The sequence below is a fragment of the Saccopteryx leptura genome, chromosome 9 (assembly GCF_036850995.1).
Source record: "Saccopteryx leptura isolate mSacLep1 chromosome 9, mSacLep1_pri_phased_curated, whole genome shotgun sequence".
In the NCBI taxonomy this organism is placed as follows: domain Eukaryota; kingdom Metazoa; phylum Chordata; class Mammalia; order Chiroptera; family Emballonuridae; genus Saccopteryx; species Saccopteryx leptura.
The window spans coordinates 75,087,880-75,113,377 of NC_089511.1; the positions used below are offsets into that span (position 1 = coordinate 75,087,880).

Sequence of the window (25,498 nt, forward strand, 5' to 3'; positions counted from 1 at the left end):
AGAATGGGGAGGAGCAGGAAACATCAACTCCCATATGTGCCTTGACTGGGCAAGTCCAGGGTTTCGAACTAGCGACCTCAGCATTTCAGGTCGAGGCTTTATCCGCTGCGCCACCACAGGTCAGGCTCCTTAGCAGATTTTAAACTTCTTCAGATCAGGAATCATGTCTGTCCTTCTATATGCCCTCAGGGCCTACCACAGTGCAAGATATTTGAAGTAATTTTTAGGTTATTGAATACAATGAAAAGTTTGAGCACAATTATTTCATTTTAAGAACTTGAGGTAGAATTTTCTTTACCAGTAGAAGAGGCTGACTGTAGTGACACAGACTGAATACAGTACATCTGAGGACAGTGTGCATGGGCGAATGTCACTATTGCTTCTTGACTAAACATGCAAATGCTGTAGTCATCCCACACACTGTTGGGGTCATTGTTGTTGGAGGTAGTTTCCACCCTCCTTGCAAAGGGACAGTGCTCTGGAAACTCAGTTCCATTCAGGTGGAACCAGGAGACCTGAGGGGAAAAATCATCTTGAGAAAAGCTTCTTGAAGCTTGGAAGGGGGCCAGCACAGGGACTGCGAGGAAGCATCAGGGATGGAAAGGTACTAGTAAGTACAGCTACTCTCACTTCTGCTCTGCTCTCACCTCTACTCAGTGTCTCCCAATTTTCCTGAGGTCTTGTGAAGCCAATTTCTCATTCACTGCTATGACTTGAGGGTTATCTGGTTTTCCAAGATCTTTTATCTCTCTATGGAAAAGTCCCTCCATTAGCTATCCATTTGGCATTTTAAAAATAAAACTATCGCTAGGATCTTAAAAAAGAACAAGTATAAAGATGCTGAAGCAATTAACTTTTCAGACTCTTTAGAAAAGGTGCCTCTGGGTGGCTGGGCTGGCACAAGGCTCTCAGGTGTACATCCCTCCTTGATTCATCCCTGTCTGGGAAATTCTGCCTAAAAGTCGGTCTTCTGGCCCCAGACCTTTCCCACTTCTGAGTTATCCTCTGGCTATCATCCCAAAATCGAGGGTGGAGTAGAAGCCCCAGTAGAAAGTTTGTAATTTCATTGGGCATAGCCAGGTGAAAAAATAAACCAAGACTCCCCAGATATGCACCGGCTGGAATTTCCCTCAAACTCGTTTAGTGGTTAGAATCCTCTGGAATACATCTTAGAGATCAGATTCCTAGGCCCCATCCTGGCCTTAATCAGAATTTCCAAGGAAGTAACCTGATATTCTGTATTTCTTTAAACCCTCAAACCAGGTGGTTATTATAATCAGATAAGGCTGGAAAAAATAACATTGGGGAATATTTCTTATGACAGATTCTGGCATCTACTTGACAGGGTACTTTTATTTCCCTCAGGGAGAAATAAAGTGACAATACTCTCAGAGTGATTATCAACACAGTATTTAGAGTCAGAAACCTGGGTTTGACCCACCAGGTATTAACTTGGCTGTGTGGCCTTAATCCCTCAGGGTCTCAGTTTTTTTATCCACAGAGTGGGGATAATATTGCATCTCCCTCATGAGGATTAAGTAGGATGATGCATACTGTACCCAATGCCTGCCAAATAAAATGCATGCTCAATAAATAGGTGCTATTTTTATTTCTTCACGGAAGAACCCTAGGGCATCGCCATCATGTTAATAGGGGTGAACATGGTTGTGAGGAAGGAAGACTAGCCCTTGATGGTTGCAGGGATCCACACAGATATGTGAAGAAGACCCAATGATCACTTTTCTGACTAGACCCAGCAGACACAACAGTGGCTGGCTATATTAAGCAAAAGGAAGAACATTTTAAGCAAAGTCTGGCTCAAGCTGGGTAGGCAGCAATCAACACAGATGTGACTTTGACAGCTGGGGCTACCTTGAGATAGCACCATGAGTTAGAAGTAGGATGATTCTCAGGTATAAGGACAGGTATCCCCACCTTTCTGACTGAATACAGTACTGCCTTGGAGATAGTTCTCCGAACCCTGAAATCAGCTAGGTCTGATTGATTCACAATTCTACCGTTAACCTATAGTGTGGCCTTGGGTAAACTGCTTCAACTCTGTGAGCCTCAATTTTCTCACCCCAAAAATGGTGATATTAATAGTATCTTCCTTAAAGGTTGTTGGCGAGCTTGACAAAGAAAATGAATGTAAAGTAAATACAAGTCAGCTATTGTTATCTATCTTTAACAAGGGATAGATTATAATATCCCCTTGGGAAGAAGAGTTTTTCTTTTCTGTAGTTCCTGTCACACTTCCTACCACCACTGCTCTCAAAGTAAATAGGAAAGTTCTGGTTAGATTATCTACATACTGTCCCTGCCACTCACTCAGCATACAGCTCTCTCAGGGGTTCTCTCCTGTGTCCCTGCTCCCTGTTCCCACAGACTTCCTTCTATTTCCTCCGATGGTCCCTTCAAAAAGGAAACTGACCTCTTCCCAGGATCTGGCTGCCTCATCACACTGCTACAAATAACTCCTTGGAGAAAAGAAGGGGTGTAGGAAGTAGGAAGTAGGAAGACAAAGAGACCGAGGGTGGGGATTGCTGGTGGTCAGGAAGGGAGGAGTGAGGATTCAGAAAAGGAAGAGAGACAGTGGAAATGTGTCATGAGGTTCCTTAAAATCGATGAATTCTGAATCTCATCATTTTCAGTGAATGAATGCAGATGATTCACTTCCCCTTGTTAGCCCTCTATTTTCCTCTCTGTGTAATGGAAAGAAAAGTGCTTGCACCTGCCTTAAAGACAGAGTAGCATGTAAAGTCAGCATGGGAGAGCCACGAGCACATGAAATTATACATCATATAGGCTATGAGTGGTATGTTGGGTTTCTTATGAACAAATTTTTGAGAACACTGACTTCTGGCTGAATACATTTCCTTAAATGTCCTTGACTTCTTGGCAGTTTTCAGCAAACCCTCCGGTTTCTGGTTTCCCATTCTAGCCCTTTGTCCCTGGGTGCCCCCTTCAGTTTCCAGCTAAGCAGCCAATTCCATCCAACACGGAAACCTGAGCTCTGAACAAAAGTTCTAGCGCCTGAGCCTAGCTTTGGTTCCTGGTGAGGACTCAGAATCCAAAGTCTGGAAATCCATGACCAGCACTCCTTTAGGGTAGTCAGTTCCTGACTTAGGAAGTAACTGGGTTTAGGTTAGGGACAAAGAAAAATTTGGCCAAGTCCCACAATATTCACGCAGAGGTCTGAGCTGACTGGCCTGGGTGGGGCTAGGAATTGGGTCAGAGTCAGTGAGGGAGGAAAAGTGAGAAAGGGGAGGAGGGCATAGGCTAAAGCTGGAGGGATCAACTTGACTCCTCTGTTCATGATGCTGCTAAGACAGAGTATAACCTCAGGGTGCAGCGCTGGGCCCTTTGCTTGCCATGAGTAAGGAAGCAAGTATGTGGCTTCTCCTGCCCCACTCTTTCCACAGGCCACTGGAGGCTAGTGTAGCTTCAACAGCTTCCCTCTCATGTTACAGGCCCAAGTCCTGGCTTTTAGTGCCTGCTATGAGTTACACACAACAGCATCTTCACCCTCAGCACTAAACATGCAGGAAACAGGAGTCCTCAGACCCAAGGAATCTTTTCAGTGCCCCCTTCCTAGAACTGCAGAGAAGTCTGTCTGCCCCAAGTGTAGGAGGGAGAGAGAGGAGCGTCTAGCCACAGAGAAGGGAGAGGAGAAGGAGAGAGTAGGAACTAAGGCTGTGGGGGCAAGCAGCACACATAGCTGGCCAGTTGCTGGAACTATTTGCTAAGGACACAGCTTCCCCACTTAACTGGAATCCTGGGATAGACTCCAAAGATAGCTCCAGTCTTCAGGGTCAGTACGGCCATAGTCAGGAAGGCACTCAAGGTAGGAATTATAGTTTATAAAGTTCATCCTTCTAGCTCTAGCATCTAGAACTGTCCTGGGCACATAGTAGATCCACGATGAATATTGAATGAGTAAATAAAGGAATGGAGAAATGTTTGATTTTATTTAATCTGCAAAGTGAGGCACAGGCAGGGCAGGCATTGCCTCATTTTGCATATGGGGAGCTGGGATCAAGAGAGTATGGCCTGGCTGGTGGTGGCACTGTGGATAGAGCCTTGACTTAGGATGCTGAAGTCCCAGGTTCAAAACCCTGAGGTTGCCAGCTTGAGCACGGGCTCATCCAGCTTAAATGTAGGGCCACTGGCTTGAGCATGGGAACATCTACATGATCCCATAGTTTCTGGCTTGACCCCAAAGGTCGCTGGCTTGAAGTCCAAGGTTGTTGGCTTGAGCAAGGGGTCACTGACTCAGCTGGAGCCACCCAGTCAAGGCATGTATGAGAAAGCAATCAATGAACAACTTGAACAACTAAAGTGACGCAACGACAAGTTGATGCTTCTCATCTTTCTCCCTGTCTCTCTCTCTCTCTCTCTCTCTCTCTCACACACACACACACACACACACACACACACACACACACACACAGTAAAGAGAAAGAGAGGCCCTGGCCAGTTGGCTCAGCGGTAGAGCGTCGGCCTGGCATGCGGGGGACCTGGGTTCGATTCCCGGCCAGGGCACATAGGAGAGGCACCCATTTGCTTCTCCACCCCTGCCCCCTCCTTCCTCTCTGTCTCTCTCTTCCCCTCCCGCAGCCAAGGCTCCATTGGAGCAAAGATGGCCCGGGTGCTGGGGATGGCTCCTTGGCCTCTGCCCCAGGTGCTGGAGTGGCTCTGGTCGCAGCGGAGCGACGCCCCGGAGGGGCAGAGTATCGCCCCCTGGTGGGCAGAGCGTAGCCCCTGGTGGGCGTGCAGGGTGGATCCCAGTCGGGCACATGTGGGAGTCTGTCTGTCTCTCCCCGTTTCCAGCTTCAGAAAAATACAAAAAAAAAAAAAAAAAAAAAAAGAGAGAGAGAGAGAGAGAATGTATCTCACCCTGGCCAGATAGCTTGGTTGGTTGGAGCGTTGTCCCAATGCACAAAGGTCACGGGTTCAATCCCCATTTAGGGCATGTACAGAAACAGATCAATGTTTCTATCTCTTTCTCTCTAAAAATCTCAATCAATAAATGTTTTTTTAAAAAGAGAGAGAGGCCCTGGCCTGTTGGCTCAGTGGTAGAGCGTCGGCCTGGCGTGCGGAAGTCCCGGGTTTGATTCCCGGCCAGGGCACACAGGAGAAGCGCCCATCTGCTTCTCCACCCCTCCCCCTCTCCTTCCTCTCTGTCTCTCTCTTCCCCTCCCGCAGCCAAGGCTCCATTGGAGCAAAAGATGGCCCGGGCACTGGGGATGGCTCCATGGCCTCTGCCCCAGGCGCTAGAGTGGCTCTGGTTGCAACAGAGCGACGCCCCGGATGGGCAGAGCATCGCCCCCTGGTGGGCGTGCCGGGTGGATCCCGGTTGGGCGCATGCGGGAGTCTGTCTCCCCGTTTCCAGCTTCAGAAAAATACAAAAAAAAAAAAAAAAAGAAAGAGAGAGAGAGAGAGAAAGTGTCTTGCCTAAGGCCATTCAGCTTAGATGTGGCAGAGCAGAGGCTAGATACTGCACTCTCTCTATAGTACCATGCTGAATAGTCTTGGTCTAGCAACCCAGGAATACATCCTGTGACTTGCATGAACTTCCCTTTGGGTCATGCTGATCAGAAAATAGCCCTTCTGGGGCCCAGTTTCCTGGACACAGTCTCAGGGCTAAGTTTGGACATCCTGGTCCTCTTTGAATACCTGGCATTTGCCTGTTCTCTTATGAGCAGCTGCAGGAAAGGGGGACCCTCCGTTAGTCTCTATTGTCACATCTGACTCAGGAGGTCTGGACCCCTGAGACATAGAGGCAGGGGACTGGTGGCTTTACTCTGGGAGTGAGGAACAGAATAAAATCACACGCATTCGGTTCCTTATTCCCACTCTTGACAGAAACTTCAGATAGCCTAGAACGCCAATTTAGTTCCTGGAACTCAGGCAAGCAGCTAAGTTATAATACATACAGCAAGGGCTTCCCAGAATCTCAGAGCCCATAGCCTGAGAAGTGCTTCTGGAAGGAGACTTACAAAGCCAGCAGGAGGACTCCCCTGAGCTGCAATATCACCTGGCCCTTCTCTTCACAGCAGTCTGTTTTAAATCCCTCTCTTATGGAGGAAGTGAGGTATAGAGCACAGGAACAAGGGTCAGGAAACCTGGGTGCTAGTACGGGTTTTGCCGCTCATCAACTATACGTCTTCTCTCCACCTCATTTCCCTCATTTGCAAAATGGGAATAATGATTCCCAACTATATCGTAAGGCAAGCGTGAGTTTAAAGAGGAATGATTCGTTTCAAAGTGCTTTTTAACACAAGATGGAAACTATGCCAACACTACTTTTTATGGCAATAAAAAATAAAAAAAAGAACAAAGAGGAGGGAAACTTCCAGGGTGCCCCAAAGCTCTCTGTTCCCACTTGTTCACTGATTCATTCATAATAAAGCACGTATGTGGTGGACGGGGATTCACAAATGCTGACAGAGAGACAAAGGTAGTTAAGATGTCTCTGCCCTCAAAGACTTGAAAGACTAGCACAGACTGGGCACCAAAAGATGGACACGGAGATTTCAGAGAGCACCAAAGATCACAGAGGAGGAAGGAAGCAGTGTGAAGAGGTGGAGGCTCTAGCATTGTTCAACCAGGTGAAAAGGCCGCAGAGGGAAGGAGGGGGGAGGGGGGTGTCATGCTACATAACGGTCTCCAAGCCTCTTTGTCGGGGAGGAAATGAGGTCACCCTTCTCTCAAAAATCAGCATGACAGCCTCCAGCCAAGTAATCTGGAGTCATGAGAGCTGCTGGGGGAGATCTGTGAATCATGACAATATGCTGGGAATTTCCTGACAACTAACCTAGGAGTTTCGGGGTAAGTCCTGAGGCTGCAACATCTCTGTTTACATTTTGATCACGTTTATTTACAATTAATGGTTTTAAATCCAAACAAAACATGTCACAGTCTTCTAGAGGAAGTAGTGAGGCCGGCTCTGAGATCTATAGTACTTCTGACTCAGTCCATCATCTGGGAGGCTGGCAACATAGCCCAGCACAGAAAAACTCTCTTTGGACGACGATGGACCACCTGCGTCCCTAAAGCTGGATGGTTAACTTACACTTTCCCCAGGCAGAGGCCAGCATCCTGAGACCTCTGGCTGGAACAGAGCAAAGAGGCTTTCCTCCTTCCTACCTTCCTGGCACTCTCCCTGCCCTCCTCCTATTGTCCCTTTCAGTAGACCCAGATTTGAGGTCCAGGTTTGCCAGGCAGCAAAATGCTGTAGGCCTAGGCATGGAGAAGGACCAAGACTTGGGTCTGGCCTTGGGCCCCTGTTAGTTATAGGGACTCAGACCTCTCCCTTCCCATCAAGGGGGGAAGTCTTAGTGGTTAAAATCCAAGTGACCCCAGCCCAGGTTCTAAACACTAAGAGAAGGGGTTAGGGAATAGCGACCCTCAGAGTCCACCATATGGTCCTTCAAGTACGCCTGAAGGATATGTGTGTGTACACAATTGTTTGCCTTCCCCTTAGGCAAGAAGAGCATGTTGAATCCTTTATACATGGTCAGTCTTTTTTTTTTTTTTTTTTTTTTTGAGTTTTATTGATTTTAGAGAGAGAAAAATTTCAGTTTGTTGAACTTCTTTATACATTCATCGGTTGACTCTTGTTTATGCTCTGCCCAGGGATTGAACCCACAACCTTAGCAATATCAGAACAATACTCTAGCCAACTGAGCTACCCAGCCAGGCTACATGGTAGTTTTCCTGGAGGTGGGTCTTATTTGATAAGCAATTATTTTTATCTTATTAGAAACAATGTCCTGTGATGAAGTAGAACACTAAATAAATATGCATTTAAAAGTCTGTAATTGGCCCTGGCCGGTTGGCTCAGTGGTAGAGCGTCGGCCTGGCGTGCGGAAGTTTCGGGTTCGATTCCCGGCCAGGGCACACAGGAGAAGCACCCATCTGCTTCTCCACCCCTCCCCCTTTTTTTCCTCTCTGTCTCTCTCTTCCCTTCCCGCAGCCAGGGCTGCAGTGGAGCAAAAGATGGCCCGGGCGCTGGGGATGGCTCCTTGGCCTCTGCCCCAGGCACTAGAGTGGCTCTGGTCGCGACAGAGCGACGCCGGGGGATGGGCAGAGCATCGCCCTCTGGTGGGCGTGCCAGGTGGATCCTGGTCGGGTGCATGCGGGAGTCAGGGAGTCTGTCTGACTGCCTCCCCGTTTCCAGCTTCAGAAAAATACAAAAAAAAAAAAAAAAAGTCTGTAATTATCTTTTTATTTTCTTTTTTGAGAGGGGCTGGGAGAGAGAAACAGGAACACTGAGCTCCAACCAACTGAGCTATCTGGCCAGGGTTTTATTTATTGATTGATTTTTTTTTTTTTTTTTTTTTGAGAGAGAGAGAGAAAAGGGGGAAGGGAAGCATTCATTTGTTGTTCCACTCGCTGTGCATTCATTGGTTGCTTCCCGTGTGTGCCCAGACAGGGGAACCAACCCCACAGCCTTGTTGTTTCCGGACGACACTCTTAAGTGACTGAGCTAACTGGTCAGGGCCTGTAATTATCTTTTTTGGAATGGATGATACAAAGATTTGTTTTCAAAAACTTAAACAGTATAAAATAAATATTTTCATTCTTATCCTCCAGTTCCCCAATTCCTATCCTGAGATGAAATCAGAACTTCTTACTCCTCTACAGCTTACTGTCTACATTAATAAGACCTTACTATCCAATGTCTTTTTTTTTAATTTTTTTTATTATTTTATTTATTCATTTTTAGAGAGGAGAGAGAGAGACAGAGAGAAGAGAGAGATAGAGAGAGAAGGGGGGAGAAGCTGGAAGCATCAACTCCCATATGTGCCTTGACCAGGCAAGCCCAGGGTTTTGAACTGGCGACCTCAGCATTTCCAGGTCAACGCCTTATCCACTGCGCCACCACAGATCAGGCCCAATGTCTTTATTAACTAATTATATTCTGACCCAGGCAAATAAATGGATTGTTCATTATAGGAACTTCCTGAAAGACGCATCAACGCTTCGAAAGAAAGCACCAACAACCTGACAAGTGGTAGTGGAGTGATAGAGGGTTGACCTTGGATGCTGAGGTCTCCGATTCAAAAACCCAAGGTCCCTGGCCTGAGCAAGGGGTAACTGGCTGGACTGCAGCCGCCCCTCCTCTTCCTCCCCAAGACAAGTATGAGAAGCAACCAATGAACAACTAAAGCAATGTGAATTGATGCTTCTAGTCTCTCTATCTCAAAAACAAAACAAAACAAAACAAAAAAGAAAGAAAGAAAGGCAAGCATCAACAATTTGTGCGCTAAGACTTTGTACTCACAATCCTACAACATTGTATCACAACTCTTACTCCCTTACTTACAAGCTCCCTTACTGTGGTAACCAATTATCTCACCTTTGTCCCTTCCTTCCTTCCTTCCTTCCTCCCTCCCTCCCTCCCTCCCTCCCTCCCTTCCTTCCTTCCTTCCTTCCTTCCTTCCTTCCTTCCTTTCTTCCTCTCTCCCTCCCTCTCTCCTTCTCTCCCTTCCTTCCTTCTCTCTCTCTCTCTCTCTCTGTCTCTTTCTTTCTGTTCCTAGAGGAAAAGGACAAAAAGAGAGAAAGCGAGACAGAAACATTGAGCTGTTCCTGTATGTGTCGGGATAGTATGTGCCCCGACCAGGGAATCCGACCTGCAACCTCCTCGCTCTGAGACTCTGAGACGGCACTCCAACCAAAGGAGCTAGTGGGCTAGGGCTTATTTATTTATTTATTTATTTATTTATTTATTTATTTATTTATTTATTTATTTTAGTGAGAGAAGGGGAGGCAGAGAGATAGACTCTCGCATGCGCCCCAACCAGGATTCACCGAGTAAACCGATGCTCTCTCTTCCCATCTTCGGTGGTTGCTCCATTGCTCAATGGAGCCATTTTTTAGCATCTGAGGCAGAGACCAGGGAGCCATCCTCAGTGCCTGAGGCCAACTTGATGGGACCAATTGAGCCATGGCTGTGGGAAGGGGAGAGAGAGAGAGAGAGAGAGAGAGAGAGAGAGAGAGAGAAGGAGGGGTGAAGAATTAGATGGTCGCTTTTCCTGTGTGCACTAACTAGAAATGAACCCTAGACCTCCACACTCCCGGCCAATGCTCTACCACTGAGCCAACCGGCCAGGGCCAGGACTTAATTTTTTAAAATTCATTTTTAGGGAGTCAGAGAGAGGAATGGAGAGAGAGGGGAGAGGGAAGGGAAGTATTTATTTGTTGTCCCACTCAGTCGTGCATTCATTAGTTGCTTCCTGTATGTGCTTTGACTGGGATGAACCCACAACCTTGTTTTTTTAGAATGACGCCCTGAACGACTGTGTCTTACCCACTGGCTGTGTTGATGATTTTGGGACAGCCAGCTACAGAAGCAGCCCCGGTTAGCAGGCTTTTCGTCCGTTCTGAGAGCACGTGTCACGTGAGTTTCCACGTTGAGATAAGCACCACATCTGTGCGAACTGGGCTCCGCGCGCCTGACACAGGGTCTCGTCCGCTCTCCTAGGCAGTTGGGGTCGAGGGTGCAAAGGCTGATTAGAGCTGATTTAGGGGACCTGGAGAAGGCTTCAGAGCTGGGCCTCGAGGAGTCCTGGGTGCCTCTCCTCTCCGCAACCGGGCGTGCGGGTGGGTGCGGGCTGCACGGGGCGGGCGCAGGCCAGGTGAATGGGAGGAGGGCGGGAGGTTTGGATTCCTCTGTACACTGCATTTCCGCTCAGACCCCTTTCGTCCCCTCCGCCGGGGACAGCGCTGCTCCTCACTCTCAGCCACAGCTGTGGAAACACTCGGCTCGGGTCGCGGCGGGCCCCAGGGAAGAGGAGGGGAAGGGAGTGGACCCGGCGATCCGGGCTCGGCCGGGTCGGGCCGGGCGGGCGGGCGGGCGGGGCGGGGCCTGGGCGGGTCTTAATATACGGCCCGCGCGGCGGGCCGGCCGCACAGCGGGCAGTCTCTGGCCCCAGAACCCCGCCGAGTGTCCACGTGCCCGCAGCGCCCGGCCCCGCGCCCCTCCCGCCGCAGCTGCAGGTGAGTGCGGGCCACTCCGAGCGCTGGGCGGATGCGCGGCCCCCAGTCCTGCGGCCTTACCTCCCCCAATCCCGGCTCCCTCTCGGGCAGCGGCCGCGCGCCGATCGCCGCTGCCCGTGCCCACGCGTCCCCCTGCGGGCGCAGGTCCGTGCTGTGCCGAGACCCCTGCATACTAGAAAGGGGAGACGAGCGCCGGCTAGCCTCGCAGATGACCCAGGGGCTCTGCCCTGAACTGCAGTAACCTACTGGCCCGCTCGCCTTCTCGCTCCTCCGCTTTCCCCCTGACTTCTCCTTTCCTTACAGGCCCGGTGTCTGGAGCCGCAGCAGAGTCACCATGAGAGTCTCGCTGGCGTGCCTGCTCCTCTGTGCCCTGATCATGAGCAACTGCAAAGTGAGCTCCTTCCCTGCTTCGACCTGTGGCGGCGGGAGGGGGCTTGCAGGACCCCTGAACAGCGCCGGGGAAGGAAGGGGCTGCGTAGGGACCTAGAGTCCTCCGGTTCCATCCACAGCAGGGCCGGACCTTCCAGGGAAATAGGACAGGTGTGGCAGTGGGGGCCTTGAGAACCAAGGGAGTTCGCACTTGCAAGCAAGGAAGAAGCCACTGGAGCCGCCCCACCCTGCTGGCATCTGATATGTGAAGCTTGGCTGAGTCAATTCGTTTCTCCTCTCTGGAAACCATGATCGTCCATTTGAGGGCTGGTTAAATATGATCAGGGTGAAGAGAGAGGGAGCTGTAGGGTGGGGTGAGTTTAGGGATTGGGGCCAGTTTATCCATACCCTGGAGTCCCAAGGGCATGAGACCTTTGGTGAACTTTCCCCCTCCCCCATCTTTTCCAGGGCAGCCATGACCCTCATCAAGTGTCTAGTGCATGTAAGTATTTACCCCTTGCACAATATCTGGCTGCACAGATATCTTGGAGAATTCCCTGTCCCTGAGGCAGGGCTGCCTCCCCTCTTCCCTCTTCCCATTCTCCTTGCTTATCCACCCCCACCTTCATGTTTTTCAGCAAACTGTGGCTGTCTGAATGGAGGTACATGTGTGTCTTACAAGTACTTCTCCAACATTCGGCGATGCAACTGCCCAAAGAAATTCCAGGGAGAGCACTGTGAGATAGGTATGGGGATCCTGACTCTTAACTGGGAGGTGAGGCACATGAGGTTTGGGGGCAGGGAGAGCCGAGTGGGATGCAAGAGCAGGAAGGGGTTAGGAGCTAGAGGTGGAGTAGGGGAGTTATCCCTATGTGGTATGATACACACAGTCAAACACATAAACCCACATTGTCTTGTAAAGCTGTGGCTGCACAAATGTGAGGTGGGATGGAAGGGGACCCTTCCTAGTGTCTTCTGCCAGGCCTGAAGTCACATGAGGCCTGGCAGGATCTCTAAAACTGCCTGAACCTCCTCCTCTTTCTGATATTCTCTCATCCTCACATCCTTCCACAGATATGTCGAAAACCTGCTATCAAGGAAATGGTCACTCTTACCGAGGGAAGGCCAACACTGATTCCATGGGCCGGCCCTGCCTGGCCTGGCACTCTGCCAATGTCCTTCTGCAAACATACCACACCCAAAGACCTGATGCTCTTCAGCTGGGCCTGGGGAAACACAATTACTGCAGGTGCGGTGGGCAGCAGGACCTTCCCCAGGGCCTCACAGAAGCCTTTGTTAACATTCCCTTCTGCTTCCAGAGTGCTGGCTCTAACATGAGAAAAGCAAGACCTCTGTTTGAGTCTTTCTTGGAGAGAAGGCACAGGAAAGACATTTTGTGTTGAAATGACAACCCTCTACTCTCTGTGTTGCCAGGAACCCAGACAACCAGAAGAAGCCCTGGTGCTATGTGCAGGTTGGCCTAAAGCAGCTTGTCCAAGAGTGCATTGTGCGTGACTGCTCTTTTGGTGAGTGTCACCAACCTGTTTAGAATAGTGGATAAAAGGGGACAAATCACATATTTCCATATTCCATCACAGGAGGGATGAGGATAGAGGCCTGTCTGGCCCCAAAAAACTGGGAGGTCAGAGGATGAGGAGAGGAACAGTTTATCCTACCTATCTTCCTAGGACATCCTTCTCTCTCTCCTCCAGGAAAAAGTCCTCATTCTCCTGAAAAAGCAGAGTTTCAGTGTGGTCAGAAGGCTCTGAGGCCCCGCTTTAAGATTATCGGGGGAGAATTCACTGACATTGAGAACCAGCCTTGGTTTGCAGCTATCTACAGGAGACATCGTGGAGGTTCTGTCACCTATAAGTGCGGTGGCAGTCTCATCAGTCCTTGCTGGGTGGTCAGTGCCACACACTGCTTCATGTACGTCCCTCTATCACTTCTCCTGGACCCTCCTGCCCTACCCCAAACCATCCCTTTTTCCTTCGCAGCAAAGGATTCCACTTCCGTTCTACTCACAGCCCTTCAATGTAGCCCATAACCTTGAGGACAAGTCATGCTCTGAGGTCACTGTGGTGGGGTGGGGAAGTGACAGCATATCATGAGATCAGACTATCTGACAGGTCTCCTCTCCCACAGTAATCACCAAAGGAAGGAGGACTACATTGTCTACTTGGGTCGGTCAAGGCTTAACTCCAAAACCCCCGGGGAGATGAAGTTTGGAGTGGAAAAACTCATCTTGCATGAGGACTACAGCGCTGATACACTTGCTCACCACAATGATATAGGTGAGTGGAAAACTCTGCCCTCATGATGCTGGCCAGGAGAGGGGGGTTCAAAGAAACTCAAGTGGGAGATGGAAGTTGTAGGGGAACTTGAAGATCCTACTTTACACAAAAAAGGGAGAAGTGGGGAGGGTTCAGAGTGACCTGCACATATGAAGGGCTTGGTGCTCCCCTATATATTTCCTGATTTCAAAACAGGTGGCCTTCTCCGAGTGTCAGTAGCCCTATGGACAGATGGCTTGGGCTAGGATGCCCCTTTGTTGGATGCAGACTCTGTCCCAGGACATAGAACTTTGAGAGAGCACTGGGCTGGATTTCAGCCCAGCTACCTCAGCCAGGGCTTTTTGTAGGAAAAACCTCATTTGGCTGTATGCAGTAGCCCCGGCTGTCCAAGTCTCTGTCAGCAGCAGGAACAAAGCCGTGAGGCATGGGACAAGGGAGACTTGTTTCATCCTACCAGCACACCTCCCAGGATGACCTCTGACCCTAAATGACCTAGGGATAGACAGCTGCTCCCTCCGCATTTGGAGGGCAAGATGATTACCACGTGGTGATTTTTCCCCTCTGACCTCTTCCCCCTCCCCTACTAGCCTTGCTGAAGATCAGTTCCAACTCAGGCCAGTGTGCGCAGCCATCCCGGTCCATACAGACCATCTGCCTGCCCCCAATGTATGGCGATGCTCGTTTTGGCACAAGCTGTGAGATCACTGGCTTTGGAAAAGAGAATGTCAGTAAGTGACCTTTGGGGCTAGCTGAGAGGGTCCTGGGAGAGTGTTGTCACCTGGATTGAGGGTAGACTGTGGAGATACAGCGAGGAGCACTGTGGACGTAGCAGATGGGTCGCAGGATGGAGTGGGGAGCGCTGTTTAGGGAATAATGGACCATAAAGGTAAATAGGTGGGAGGAAAAGCTAGAGTTAAGGCAAAGACTCGGATTTGGGTGGGAAAAGAATAGAGGCTTTCCCTGGTAGGAAAACTTTTTGGTCCTCTTTCTGGCAGGAGAGTCCCAGTGGGAAGGCTGGACAGACACATATCTTAACGTGAATTCCTCCATGTTTCTTCCGCCTAGCTGATTATCTCTACCCAGAGCAGTTGAAAATGACGGTTGTGAAGCTAATTTCCCACAGGGAGTGTCAGCAGCCCCACTACTACGGCTCTGAAGTCACCACCAAAATGCTGTGTGCTGCTGACCCCCAGTGGAAAACAGATTCTTGCCAGGTGAGAGTTCTAAGCATCTCGCTCCATTGTGCCCAGATCTCTCCAGGACTTCTGGGCGTGTCTCTGCCAGCTTTGGGGAGCCTCTCTCCAGCCAAAGCCGCAAGAAGCCAGAATCAGAGCTCAAGTTTTAGAAGGTTTATACCAATCCTTATATCTTTACCAAACATTTGTCATCAGCCCATCTCTGTACTAGGCACTGCGGACTAGGGGAAGGAGGGGACTAAGAAGAAACAACAGAAAATAATACAGCTCAGTGTTCAGGGTGTGGTGTGAATTATAAATGATCAGATGTTTGGGAGAGGGAGGTGAGTGCCAACTAGATGGTCACGAAGGGCAGGCTTTAAAGAGAATGTGACTCAGTAGGGATTTGAGGAGGCAGAGGGTAGAAAGGAGGGCATTTCAGTTGTAAGATAACAAAAATGAGCATGTGCACAGTATATGCCAGGATGGGAGACGAGGCAGGGTCTGAGAATGCAGATGGAATGGTGGCAGATAATAGGGCTTTAAAAGCCAAGCAGAGATTTTGAACTTGATGTGGTAGGAAATGGGGAATTGCTAAGGACTTTGCCCCTGGGAAACCCCCTGCTCTCTCTCGGGCCTGATTGGGTGGTAGGATCCAATGGCCCCCTCCTGACGTCTTCCAGGGCTCACCTTTTGTGTTTTGGCTTAACAGGGAGACTCAGGAGGGCCCATGGTCTGCTCTATCCAAGACCGCCCAACTCTGACTGGGATTGTGAGCTGGGGCCGTGAATGCGCCATGAAGTACAAGCCAGGCGTCTACACAAGGGTCTCACGCTTCCTGTCCTGGATCCGCACTAACACTGGTGAAGAGACTAGCTTAGCCCTCTGAATGGCCTAGCCCTCTGCGGGCCCCCAGGGAGCCAAGGGAGGAGACTCAACACTCCCACACTGACCATCGTTTTTGCAGTAGGTCTATCTGCACTCTCTAATAAGGAAGAGACTGAGGAAGATAGGCTCTGCAGAGATGGTTTTGCTTGTGCTGCTCACCATGGTGAGCAACAATAGCTTTATCCTCCGTTACAGGCCTGGGTGCTGGGCGCCCAGATCCCCTCTGGCCAGGATGGAGTGGTGGTCCTGATCAGAATGGTACTGACCAGTAGTTTGACTTTTTCTGGATTAAAGCCTCCTGGAGAAAAAATAGCATTTCCTATGCATGGAAAGAAGAGGCAGCTCCCCCAGCAGTGGGCATTCATGAGGCCTATTGTTGGGAAATGAATAATTTCCCAATTAGGAAGTGTAACAGAACTGAGGTCTCTTGAGGGAGGTTGGCCAATGTGGGAACAGTAGTTTGGGGAGTAGGGACACTAATAACTTGAGGGAAGGGCTCTGACATTTCATGAATGTTTCAGCATATATTATATATGCATGTGTATGTTTGCACACTTGTGCACAGGCTGTGAGTAGTCAGTGTGAGTAAGAGCTGGCGTTCCTGTGTCTGACTGTAAATCTAGATATTTCCCCAAACTCTAAACTGTAATATCACATAGAATGGGCTGTCAGAAGAAGTCATGGACACTCCTGGGGCCTCTTGTGTCTCCCATGAAATGATGCCCATGAATGTATCATTCTGGGGCATGGCCCATGACCAGCATTAAAACTTCAGTTTCACTTTCACATAAATGTCCCTTTCTTGGCCAGTTACCCTTCTGACCTTCCAGATGAGTTCATCCAATCCTCACTGAGTGGGGTAAGAACCACTCCTGCACACTGACTATTTAATAATTCTGCTATTTTTATTTATATCTATTTTTGTAATTTTGAATAAAGATGATTAATAAAATGTGATTTTTTCTGAAGACATTGTTTCTTCCCAGATGCTCATATGGGAGGGTGTTGGGGAACATAAAAAGTAGAAAAAGAGCACAGTGGCATGTATTCCAGAGTTTTTTATGCAGCTACATCTCTGGACTTTGGGGCTTTGGGAAGTAGAGGCTAGGAGGGTTGTAGGTCAGGTCCTGCTGTAAGCCAGGGGCCCATGGCTTGGTAAGTGGTGTGCGGGCTGGGTGTCAGGTTCCAGTTCCCTGCCCAGCCTGATGCGTTAGTGCAGGGCACACCTTGGACAACTGTGCACTGTGGGCCTCTAGCGTTCGCCTCACCATATTCTCTTTACTCTGCGCCCAACACTTCTTGGGCTGACCTCAACCAAGGAGAACACCTGTATGAATGAAAGTTGTTGATCCAAAGCTTGAGTCTGTGGCATTCAGGGAACAGGAAACATAATTTCCCATTAGCTGTGCGTGGGTCTGGGGCTGTTTTCTCAAAATGGTTATAGAGCTCGTGACCTGCCATTGCTACCTCTACAATCAGGTGGCACAGAATTTAAAGCCGGACATGAGCATCTATTTTGAACCAAACATCAGCTTTTGAAGAACTGGGGTATAGAAGGCAGGCTGGCAAATACAGCTAGATGCCAAAGTATTGGAGTTTCCCAGCTATGTGAATGGGTTTTGGCATTGTTTCTTAACCAGGTCACCTGAGAAACTTAAAAACATGCATGCCTGTGTTCCACCCACAGACGTTATGATTCAGGGCCAAGACTGGTGCCAGGCTTTGTGGGTTTGAAAAGCTCCTCAGGTGTTTCTGATAAGCACCCTAATTGAATATCTTTTGGAGACAATTGGCCAGTTTATGTGAAGTGCTCAGTAAATTCAAAATGTCAGTATGTGTTCTCTGCATGAACAGTCAGTTTTCGGAGTGGGGTTTGGGGGTGAAAGGTCTCCTGGGCTTTCTATCAGAGGCTCCCTAGAGCACGGGCCCTGGGAGGGTGAAGACCCAAAGCATTCTGTTTTAATCCCCATAATCTAGCATGTTGTCTTATTGGGTATGATGCAGTGGTTTCAGAGCATGGATTTGGAGTCAGGTGTCCTGGACCAGAATCCTTGCTCTAGCACTAGCTGTGTGACTTGGGGAAAACTCTATCTCTGTGCCTCTGTTTCCTCATCTGTAAAAGAGACAATAGTATCTACCTCCCAGGATTATTGTAAGGATTCATGAATTCATGTCTCAGCCTACTCCTGGCACCTAGTAAAGGCACAAAAATGGTGACTATTATTACAAAGCCATGTAAATTGTCATACAATTATATGACTCCCCCTCCCCTCCTCCATCCCAGGATTGCATTGGTGTTTTGTGGGAGCTGAATTTGCTAGGAAGAAAAAGGCATGATGTGAAGCTAAGGGGCCCAGCCCAGACTGAGTTGTGGCTCTACCTCTGTATTCCCCCCCTCCCCCCCCAGGGGCCAAGAGGGATCTTGTTCCAACATGAGCAGCTCTAGCATCAGGGCTTACACACGCTGAAAACAGGAAGTATGAGTTCCACTGGTGGTTGAGCAATGGCACTGCTCTCCTCAGAGCATTTCCCAGTCACCACTCCGACCCCCAGCCAGCTACTGCTTCTTCCCTGAATTGAAGACCTCACTCGGGGCTGGCAGGGGTCAGCCACTGCTCCAGCAACCAGTTTTATGGCTCCAAATACTATCCTGTCACTCACTAGACTGCCTTCTAGTGGTCACCATGTACTGGACACTGTGCTAAGTTCTTCATATATTATCTGGTTGAATCTTCACAAAGATCCTAGGAGAAAGGTATTATCATTGGCCCCATTATACAGTAGAAAGAAGGGAGGCACAGAGAGATTGAGTAATTTGCTCAAGCCAGTGCAGCTAGTAGGTACCAGAGCCAGGGTTTGTACCCAGGTAGCTGGCTCCAGTGTGCACACATCAAGCACTATGACATATGACCTTTCAGCAGGGCTCAACCAAGGAAAGGAGAACAGCTCTTTCTTTGAGGGCCCTTGTTCAGGGATTCTGGGTGTCTAGGGTAAGTGGGTCAGAATTTCAACCCCTACCTAGATTATAGTTCTTTCCTCTTAAAAGATTCCAAGGCCGACCCTGGCTGGTTCCTCAGTGGTAGAGTGTTGGTCCGGTGTGTGGACGTCCCAGTTTCAATCCTGGTCAGGGCACACAGGAGAAGAGATCATCTGCTTCTCCACCTCTCCCTCTCCCCCTACACTCCCTCCCCCCCTCTCCTACTCCCACAGTCATGGCTCAATTCGTTCCAGCGCATTGGCCCTGGGCACTGAGGATGGCTCCATGAAGCCTCTGCCTCAGGCACTAAAAATAGCTCAGTTGTGGCCCTGGCCAGTTGGCTCAGTGGTAGAGCATCAGCCTGGCATGCAGGAGTCCCAGGTTCAATTCCCGGCCAGGGCACACAGGAGAGGCGCCCATCTACTTCTCTCCCCCTCCCCCCTCCTTCCTCTCTGTCTCTCTCTTCCCCTCCTGCAGCCAGGGCTCCATTGGAGCAAAGATGGCCCGGGTGCTGGGGGTAGCTCTATGGCCTCTGCCTCAGGTGCTAGAATAGCTCTGGTTGCAACAGAGCAACACCCCAGATGGGCAGTGCATTGGCCCCTAGTGGGCATGCCAGGTAGATCCTGGTTGGGTGCATGCGGGAGTCTGTCTGACTGCCTCCCCATTTCCAACTTCAGAAAAATACCAAAAAAAAAAAAAAAAAAAAAAAATAGCTCAGTTGCCAGCATGGCCCCAGATGGTCAGTGCATTGGCCCCAGTTAGTGGTTGCCAGGTGGAGCCTCGTCAGGGTGCATGTGGGAGTCTGTCTATCTCCCCTCCTCTCACTTGGAAAGGAAGAAAAAGAAAATAAATTAGATTCCAAGGCTAAATGAGGAGACCACTCTGAGCCATCAGTTTTAAAGTAAAATCTCCTTCTCAAGCTAACCTCAGCCTTTTTTGTTGAAATCTGATTTCATTGAAGTGGTTTCCGTTTTCACCAGAACTCCTCCTTCTGAAATATTCTGTGGCCATTCCATTATCAGGACTCAACCTGATTTCCACTTACAATCTGCTTTTCTCAGACCAACCCCCTCAACAGCCACACCCCTGCCTATATCCCTCCACACTCACCCTCTGTGTCCACCTTCCTCCTTCGCAGGGCACATTCCAGGCTTCCCTTAGAATCGGTGAGAGATGTTGATGAGCTGTTTTTAAAATAACAGTATTATTGAGATACAATGCACATACCATAAAATTCACCCATTTAAAGTGTACAATACAATTGCTTCTCGTCATTTTGGCTAAGATCAAGGCCTTTTAGTGTATTCACACCTTGTGCAACATTCACCACAATCAATTTTAGAATATTTTCATCACCTCAAAAAAAAAATACCCCTTAGCAGTCACTCTCTTTTTCTCCTCAATCTCCTCAACCCCTAATCAACTTTATGTCTCTATGGGTTTGCCTATTCTGGACATTTCATATACACAGACTCATGTAATAGGTGGTCTTTTGTGACTAACTTCTTTTATTTCTCATAATGTTTTCCAGTTTCATCCATGTTGTAGCATATATCAGTACAGTTGCTGTGTTTTAAGTAGCAAATTGGGAGAAAAGATAGCCTAGGCCAATGTTTTCTAACTGCCAGTCCGCAGTTGCGTATAATCTTCATACAACATCTGGGTGGTTAAGTCTTACACGAACTGGCACAAAATTACTGGTTAACCTACCCAGGTCAATGAACTGACAGTTGAAAAACAGAATCCTAGGCACCCTTCTGACCCTGCAGTCCCTTTGAGAGACTTTCAACAATCCCTAAAAAAATTAAAGTACCTAGATATGAGGCACTTTTTTAGATGCCGAGGGTACAAAAATGAATGGGACATAGTCCTAGTTCTTGAGGAGCTTACAACTTTGTGAAGGAGACAGACCATGACCACAATTCAAAGTGATGAATATTATAATAAAAATATGCATAAAGTTCATGGAACGATGATAGTTCTGACTTGGGAAATCAAGGAGGATTTTTACAGAGGAGATGATATTTTACCTTGGCCTTAAAAGATGCAAAGAAATTTGCCACACAGGTGAAGAAAGGCACTCTAGGTTTGGGAAAGGTCATGAAGGTGTGAAAAGGCAAGGCATTCACAAGAAATGATGAATAAATTGTTATGGTGGCTAAAAGAGTTTTGGGGGTCAATGAGCAGGCAGAGAGTAAGGAGGCGAGTTCCTGGTGGGATTCAGCTGGTGAGGACCTTCAGTCAGGACCGATATTCAGTAGCAGGTACCAATACTGCCCAATCACTAAACAATGCTGTCCTAAGATCCCTTCCATGTGGCCCTCCGCCACCCAGCTTCCCTCCATCTCTTCAGGATCCAGCAAACACAGGATTAATACCTGGCAGAGGCCCATGCAGGGGTCTCTGAGAACACTTGCCTCCTTATCCAGCGGTGTTGGTGGTACTCAGAAGTCCAGCTAGCTAAATACTTAGAATATCACCCCTTGCTCTCAGGTACTATTTTTCAAAATCTAGGAAGTTAAATAATGTCAAGGAGTCATGAAGATTATTTTTTTCTTAACTAAAAATTTCCACCCAATTGTAGTAGTAACTATAAAAGTAAAATGATTCTGTAGCATTCCACAGCCATTAATGCTTTTGGCTTTTTGGCTCTCCTTTGCAATCTCAACCTTCTCCACCTGACTCTCAATTTTGAGTTCCCCAAGGCCTGATCCTACACTTTACAGAAAGATTGAAAAACAAAATGGAGTCACTATAGTCAAGCTGCTAAATTACTAAAATCAAACAGGCTGAGGCATGAAGAAATTACTCTACTTTTGCTTCAACTAGCCTGGGAACTTAAACTTTTTTTTTTTTACAGAGACAGAGAGCAAGAAATAGACAGGAACAGAGAGAGATGAGAAGCATCAATCATTAGTTTTTCATTGTGACACCTTAGTTGTTCATTAATTACTTTCTCATATGTGTCTTGACTGTGGACCTTCAGCAGACTGAGTAACCCCTTGCTCAAGCCAGCGACCTTGGGTCCAAGCTGGTGAACTTTTTGCTCAAGCCAGATGAGCCCGCACTCAAGCTGGTGACCTTGGGGTCTCAAAACTGGGTCTTCTGCATCCCAGTCCAATGTTCTATCCACTGCACCACCGCCTGGTCAGGTGGAACTTAAACTTTTGAACTCTTCAGTTATGCCTGGAGATATTGCTGTCTTTCTCTATCTATATGTACATTATATTTATATCTATCTCCTGTAGATAGCCCTTGGTTAACTTTTGAAGGTAACAAAATGTTCACGTGTCTGGACCACCTGACATTTATTATCTAGACCATCAAACGTCTGAAAGATTATCATCCTGCACCAATTTAGAAGCTAAGAATGCAGGACTAATTCTTCTAAAAAATATACTTTTTGGCCTGACCAGGCGGTGGTGCAGTGGTTAGAACGTCGGACTGGGACACAGATGACCCAGGTTCGAGACCCCGAGGTCACCAGCTTGAGCGTGGGCTCATCTGGTTTGACCAAAAAGCTCACCAGCTTGGACCCAAGTTCGCTGGCTCGAGCAAGAGGTTACTTGGTCTGCTGTAGCCCCACGGTCAAGGCACATATGAGAAAGCAATCAATGAACAACTAAGGTGTCGCAACGAAAAACTAATGATTGATGCTTCTCATCTCTCTCTGTTCCTGTCTGTCTGTCCCCTTCTCTGACTCTCTGTCACTGTAAAAAATATATATATATTATATATATACTTTTTGCCCTAGCCAGATTGCTCAGTTGATTAAAGCATATTCCAAACCACAGAGGTTGCCAGTTGGATCCCCGGTCAGGGCACATACAGGAAAAGATTGATGCTCCTTCTCTCTCTTGCTCTCTCCTTTCCTCTCTCTAAAGTCAATAAAATAAACATTTGAAATATATATATATATATATATATATATATATATATATATATACACATACACACACTTTTTGCTATAATAACTCTTAGCTTCTATTCTATTTTGGAACACTCTGGGCACTGCCTAGTTGTGTTTTTCATTTGCAAACACAAGGACTCTGGAATAAATCTTTTTTTTATATATAAATAAATTTTTATTAATGTTAATGGGATGACATCAATAAATCAGGGTACATATATTCAAAGAAAACATGTCCAGGTTATCTTGTCATTCAATCATGTTGCATACCCATCACCCAAAATCAGATTGTCCTCCGTCACCCTCTATCTAGTTTTCTTTGTGCCCCTCCCCCTCCCTGGAATAAATCTTTATCATTTATTTCTGGCCAAAACCTCCTGACTCTTTTGTGCTCTGTTGACAACCTTCTCCTCTTCTCACCCTAAACTCTCTCCCAGTCTCATTCACACCCAGGATTAAATTATCTCCAATAAACAGTTGACTTACAAATGATATGTCCAGTCAGACTTCTCTAAACTTCAGACTTTTATTTTCCATTGTCTACTTGCTACCCCTTTTTGGTTGTCACACATAAGGCACCTCAAACTCATCTGGCCCCAAACTGGCTCTGTCCTCAGGGCCCAACTTGATGGACTTCTTTCATCACTCTGCCTCAGGTGATGGCACTACCTCCATTCACATCCAGAAATCCAGATCCAGAAGTCAGTGTTCATCCTGACGTTCCTCTCCTCTCACCCCCCAATCCTATCCATCACTGAATCCTGACAGTTTGCCTAGCAGCTCTTGAAGATATCCATCTCTCTCCATTTTCACTACCACCATCAACTTTTGCAGGGGCTACCACAATAGCTTTCCAGCTGGCCTCCCCCCACTGACTCTATCTCTCTTTCCACTCTTTCCCACAGTCCCATCAATCCTTTCTATTCACCGGAAATGAGAAACCTTTTGAAAATCAAAATGTGCTTAATGACCCCTCATGCTCCTGTCCTGCTTGGCCAGGGTCTGGCCCCTGCTTCCTCTCTAGCTCCACCTGCCAGCCATTCTCTTATTGAGCAGTCCCCTCTCAGCAACCAGTCCAGGTTTGTGATGTCCTTTCTGCCTGGGACTTTCTTTAACAAGTTAAGTTCTTCCTCTTGCTTCAGAGATTATTTCTTCAAGGAAGTCTTCTGGGTTGCCTATATTTGTCTACAACTCCATATTTTGTCTACAGTCTCATTATAGTATGAGACTATTACTTCTTTGCTGTGTTTGTCACTGTGGCAATTTTACTTTTGCTGCATTATTTTTTATTTATTTTTTTTAGCGAGTGGGGCACAGATAGAAACAGACAGAAAGGGAGAGAGATGAGAAGCATCAACTCATAGCTGCAGCACCTTAGTTGTTCATGGATTGCTTTCTTTTTTTTCTTTTCTTTTCTTTCTTTCTTTTTTTTTTTTTTTTTGTATTTTTCTGAAATGAGAAGCGGGGAGGCAGAGACAGACTCTCGCATGTGCCCGACCGGGATTCACCCGTCATGCCCACTAGGGGGCGATGCTCTGCCCATCTGGGCCATTGCTCCGTTGCAACCAGAGCCATACTAGCATTTGAGGTGGAGGCCATGGAGCCATCCTCAGCACCCAGGCCAACTTTGCTCCAATGGAGCCTTGGCTGAAGGAGGGGAAGAGAGAGATAGAGAGAAGGGAGAGAGAGAAAGGTAGAGAAGCAGATGAGCGCTTCTCCTGTGTGCCCTGGCAGGAATCGAACCTGGGACTTCCACATGCCAGGCCGACACTCTACTGCTGAGCCAACCGGCCAGGGCAATGGATTGCTTTCTCATATGTGCCTTGACCAGAAGTGGGTTCCAGGTGAGCCAGTGACCCCTTGCTCAAGCCAGTGACCTTGGGCTTCAAGCTGGAGACCATAGGGTCATATCTATGATCCCACGTTCAAGCCAGCAACCTTCAGGTTTCGAACCTGGGTTCTCAGCACCTAGGCTGATGCTCTAAGTACTGTGCCACTGCGTGGTCAGGCAGCTGCTTATTTCTTGATTAATGTATGCTTCTCCTCACCAAATTGTAACCTTAATATGGGACATTGTGTTTTTGATTACCACTGTATCCCCAGCACTTAGAATATGGCAGACATTTAATAAATATTCATTGAGCCCTGGCCGGTTGGCTTAGTGGTAGAGCGTCGGCCTGGCGTGCAGAAGTCCCGGGTTCGATTCCCGGCCAGGGCACATAGGAGAAGCGCCCATCTGCTTCTCCACCCCTCCCCCTCTCCTTCCTCTCTGTCTCTCTCTTCCCCTCCCGCAGCCGAGGCTCCACTGGATCAAAGATGGCCTGGGTGCTGGGGATGGCTCCTCGGCCTCTGCCCCAGGCACTAGAGTGGCTCTGGTCGCAACAGATCGACGCCCCGGAGGGGCAGAGCATCTCTCCCTGGTGGGCAGAGCGTCACCCCCTGGTGGGCGTGCCGGGTGGATCCCGGTCGGGCACATGCGGGATTCTGTCTGACTGTCTCTCCCCGTTTCCGGCTTCAGAAAAATACAGGGAAAAAAAAAATTCATTGAAAGAATGCATTCTGATGTATTTCTTTCCACTTGTTTCCTCTATCTGCTTATTTTTTTACATAGTTGTGTTCACATTCTCTACATAATTTTGTATCTTGTTCTTATTGTTTGACTATTTTGTCACAAGTCTTTTCCTATGGTATTGCAAATACTACTCTAAGCCTTCTATGTACAATGTAGTTAATAATAACACCCATTGAACCTACTTTTCTGGATTGAGGGATCACAGGTAAAGTATGCAAAAGTTCTTTGTAAACTACATGTACATATGAGACATTTAAAAGGAAATGTGGCCTGACTAGGCAGAGGCGCAGTGGATAGAGCGTCGGACAG

The 25,498-nt window shown here is 48.1% G+C and overlaps 1 protein-coding gene across 3 annotated transcripts; it reads left to right on the plus strand.

Moving 5' to 3' along the window:
- Positions 1 to 10,344: 10,344 nt before the first annotated feature.
- Positions 10,345 to 16,687, plus strand: PLAU (plasminogen activator, urokinase). Of its 3 annotated transcripts, none has more exons than XM_066349240.1 (12): positions 10,345 to 10,405; positions 11,308 to 11,395; positions 11,842 to 11,875; positions 12,012 to 12,119; positions 12,448 to 12,622; positions 12,808 to 12,899; positions 13,086 to 13,302; positions 13,519 to 13,667; positions 14,255 to 14,395; positions 14,733 to 14,881; positions 15,555 to 15,705; positions 15,810 to 16,687. In XM_066349240.1, the coding sequence occupies exons 2-12, from the start codon at positions 11,339 to 11,341 to the stop codon at positions 15,905 to 15,907; spliced, it is 1,371 nt and encodes a 456-aa protein (XP_066205337.1). In that variant the 5' UTR covers positions 10,345 to 10,405; positions 11,308 to 11,338; the 3' UTR covers positions 15,908 to 16,687. The 3 variants fall into 3 exon arrangements, with proteins under 3 accessions (XP_066205337.1, XP_066205336.1, XP_066205338.1); XM_066349239.1 differs by lacking the exon at positions 10,345 to 10,405 and adding an exon at positions 10,860 to 11,004; XM_066349241.1 differs by lacking the exon at positions 10,345 to 10,405 and adding an exon at positions 10,861 to 11,004 and having other exon boundaries at positions 15,555 to 16,687.
- Positions 16,688 to 25,498: the final 8,811 nt, after the last annotated feature.